The 3,731-nt window shown below is 43.1% G+C and overlaps 1 protein-coding gene across 1 annotated transcript; it reads left to right on the top strand.

The window, feature by feature from the left end:
• Positions 1 to 347: 347 nt before the first annotated feature.
• On the top strand, positions 348 to 1,688 carry LOC107479859 (uncharacterized). The gene is made up of 2 exons (XM_016099957.1): positions 348 to 1,085; positions 1,377 to 1,688. The coding sequence occupies exons 1-2, from the start codon at positions 348 to 350 to the stop codon at positions 1,686 to 1,688; spliced, it is 1,050 nt and encodes a 349-aa protein (XP_015955443.1).
• The last annotated feature ends 2,043 nt before the right edge of the window (positions 1,689 to 3,731 follow it).

Genomic DNA, 3,731 nt, shown 5'->3' with positions numbered 1-3,731 from the left:
AAAGGAGACTAGATCGGTTATTAGCCAATAGAGCAGATGAACCAAAAAAGAGAAGAAGGGATGAAGAGGTCAGACGAGTTGAACGTCCCCCTCACACCCCTGAGAGACATGTTCACATGATAAATGGATGATTCACAGGAGGAGGCATCTCTAAGTCATCCCGTAAAAGACACCTTAAATAGGTGTATCACGTCGGAGAATGGGATAGGTCACCCGACCTTCCCACTATTACCTTTTCTCAAGAGGACGCCACAGGCATCATACCGAGGCATGACGACCCCGTGGTCATTACCATCATACTCGCCAATGCCAATCTCCACCGAACGTTGGTAGACTAAGGAAGCTCCATGAATATCCTATTCAAATCCGCCTTTGACAAGCTCGGTCTACAAGAGAAAGAGCTCAGAGCATATCCAAATACCTTGTTCGGACTCGAAGATTCCCCAATCCAGCCACTTGGTTACATCCCACTGCATACAACATTTGGAAAAGGAACACGGTCTAGAATACTGAGCATAGACTACATCGTAGTCAACGTGAGCTCCGCATACAACACCCTCATAGGTCAGACAACGCTAAATCAGCTCACCGCGATGGTCTCCACTCCATACCTATGCATGAAGTTCCCAACTACAGAAGGAATCACCACCATAAAGGGAGACCAAAAACTCGCGCGACGCTATTACAATGAAAGTCTGAACCTTAAAGGTGACCCCAGAAAAAAAGAAACCAATACTATAGAAATCGGGGGAATCCAAGCTCGCGAAGAACTCCGCCCTCAACCAGAAGATGAGACCGAAGAAGTTCAGATCGAAGACACTCAAGACAAAACAACAAACATAAAGGCGAATCTAAAAGGAGACCTAAAGGAGCTGCTAACAAAGCTCCTAAAGGATAATTCTGACCTCTTTGCATGGAAGGCCGCGGATATGCCTGGCATCGATCTTGGACTAGTGTGCCATAAACTAGCAGTATACCATAGATCTCGGTTAGTACAACAGAAACAAAGAAAGCTCAGTGTAGAGAGATCGCAAGCTATAGAGGAACAGGTACAGGCCTTGTTAAAGGCAGGGTTCATAAGGGAGGTAAAGTATCCATTATGGCTAGCCAATGTAGTATTGGTCAAAAAGTCAAATGGGAAGTGGTGGATGTGCACTGATTACACCGACCTCAACAAAGCCTGCCCAAAAGATCCTTACCCACTCCCGAACATAGACATACTAGTTGACGCTTCATCGGGATATAAGTACCTCTCCTTTATGGATGCTTACTCGGGATACAATCAAATCCCGATGTATTAACCCGACCAGGAGAAAACCTCATTCCTAACCCCAAGAGCAAACTACCGCTACGTAGTCATGCCCTTCTGACTCAAGAACACAGGGGCTACATACCAAAGATTGATGAACAGAGTTTTCGCCAATCACATCAGGAAGCTGATGAAGTTTTATATAGATGACATGCTGGTAAAGACACAAAGAGAGGAAACATTATTATCTGACCTCACTGAAGTGTTCAATGCCATAAGAAAGCATGGGATGAGACTCAACCCCGCAAAGTGCACTTTTATGGTAGAAGCTGGCAAATTCTTGGGCTTCATGCTCACACAAAGGGGGATTGAAGCAAACCCGGATAAATTCCAGGCCATACATAGCATGAAAAGCCCGACCTATGTCAAAGAGGTCTAGCAGTTTAACGAAAGACTAGCAGCTCTGTCTAGATTCCTAGCTAGATCGGCCTTAAGATCTCTCCCTTTCTACGCAACACTAAGGAAAGGAAAGAGGTTTGAATGGACCCCAGAATGTGAACAAGCCTTCCAAGACTTCAAAACATTCTTGGGGTAACCACCTATCCTAACCCAACCCAGGGAAGGTGTAGAGCTAATCATATATCTCGCTGTAGAAAGTCAGGCGATAGCTTCAGCACTAGTCAGAGAAGACGAAAATGGGCAACAACCTATCTACTTCATCAATAAGAATCTGTAAGGGGCTGAACTAAACTATCAAAAGATAGAAAAGTTTGCCTATGTCCTTATACTTACTTCTCGACAACTCCGACCATACTTTCAGGCCCATACCATCAGAATACGGAGCAACCAACCCATAAAAATTATTCTACAGAAAATAGACCTAGCTGGAAGAATCCTACAATGGGCAGTTGGTTGTCCGAGTTTGACCTCAAGTATGAAGCTCGGAAGAAAAGAAGGTCTTAAGCATATTAGACCAGGACCAAGGGTGGATGACTCCCATAATCAGTTACCTCAAGTCTGAAACACTCCCAACAAATAAAACGGAGGTAAAAAGGCTAGTACGAGAAGCACAATACTACACCATAGTGCACAACATCCTATATAAGAGAGGAATCTCTACACCCCTCCTAAAAAGCGTCCCGACCTCCGCTACGAGGGAAGTTCTAGAGGAAGTCCACCGTGGCATGTGCGGCAACCACCTCGGGGCATGAGCTCTTTCCAAAAAGGTACTCCCAGCTGATTTTTACTGGCCGACCTTGCAAAAGGAAGCAACAGAGTTCGTCAAAACATGCCCCACATGCCAGAACCATGCCAACTTTCATATCGCACCACCCGAGGAACTCAACTGCATCACTTCACCTTGGCCATTTGCAAAGTGGGAGCTCGACCTCCTCGGACCATTCCCCTAGGGATCAGGGCAAGTTAAGTTCTTCATTGTAGGAATAGACTGATGAACGGATTTTCTATCGGTAAAGAAATTCACAAATATATTCGCATTGTAAGTATAGCTTCTAAACCAACAGAAAATCCTTTTGTACAAACGTTTGGTTATCACAAGTAACAAACCCAATAAAATTTATAAACCGAAGTATTCAAACCTCGGGTTGTCTTCTCAAAGAATTGCAGGGAAGTATGCTTTATTATTGATTATAGAAAACAGTATTTTGGGTTTTGAAAGGGTTTTGAACAGGGAAAAAAGATTGCAGGAATTTAATAAATTAACAACTTATAAAACTCTTGGTAAGGTGTGAAAATTGGAAGTTTGATGAGCGGATAATTTATACGCTTTTTGGCATTTTTCTTAGGTAGTTTTTAATAGGTTCAAGCTACTTTTAGGGATGTTTTCATTAGTATTTATGCTAAATTCAAATTTCTGGACTTTACTATGAGTTTGTGTATTTTTCTGTGATTTCAGGTATTTTCTGGCTGAAATTGAGGGACCTGAGCAAAACTCTGATAAAAGGCTGACAAAGGACTGCTGATGCTGTTGGAATCTGACCTCCTTGCACTCGAAATAGATTTTCTGGAGCTACAGAACTCAAAAATGCACGCTCTCAACAGCGTTGGAAAGTAGACATCAAGAGCTTTCCAGAAATATATAATAGTTTATACTTTATTCGGGAATTGACGACGTAAACTGGCGCTCAACGCCAGTTCCATGCTACATTCTGGAGTCAAACGCCAGAAACACATCACAAACCAGAGTTGAACGCCCAAAACACGTTACAACTTGGCGTTCAACTCCAAGATAAGCCTCAGCTCGTGTAACATTCAAGCTCAGCCCAAACATACACCAAGTGGGCCCCGGAAGTGGATTTATGCATCAATTACTTACTTTTGTAAACCCTAGCAGCTAGTTTATTATAAATAAGACTTTTTACTAGTGTATTAGACATCTTTGAACGTTTAGTTCTTAGACCTTGGGGGCTGGTCTCTCGGCCATGCCTGAACCTTCATCACTTATGTATTTTCAACGGTGGAA

This window comes from Arachis duranensis, chromosome 3, assembly GCF_000817695.3.
Source record: "Arachis duranensis cultivar V14167 chromosome 3, aradu.V14167.gnm2.J7QH, whole genome shotgun sequence".
NCBI classification, from domain to species: domain Eukaryota; kingdom Viridiplantae; phylum Streptophyta; class Magnoliopsida; order Fabales; family Fabaceae; genus Arachis; species Arachis duranensis.
This window is presented reverse-complemented; position numbering and strand designations above follow the sequence as displayed.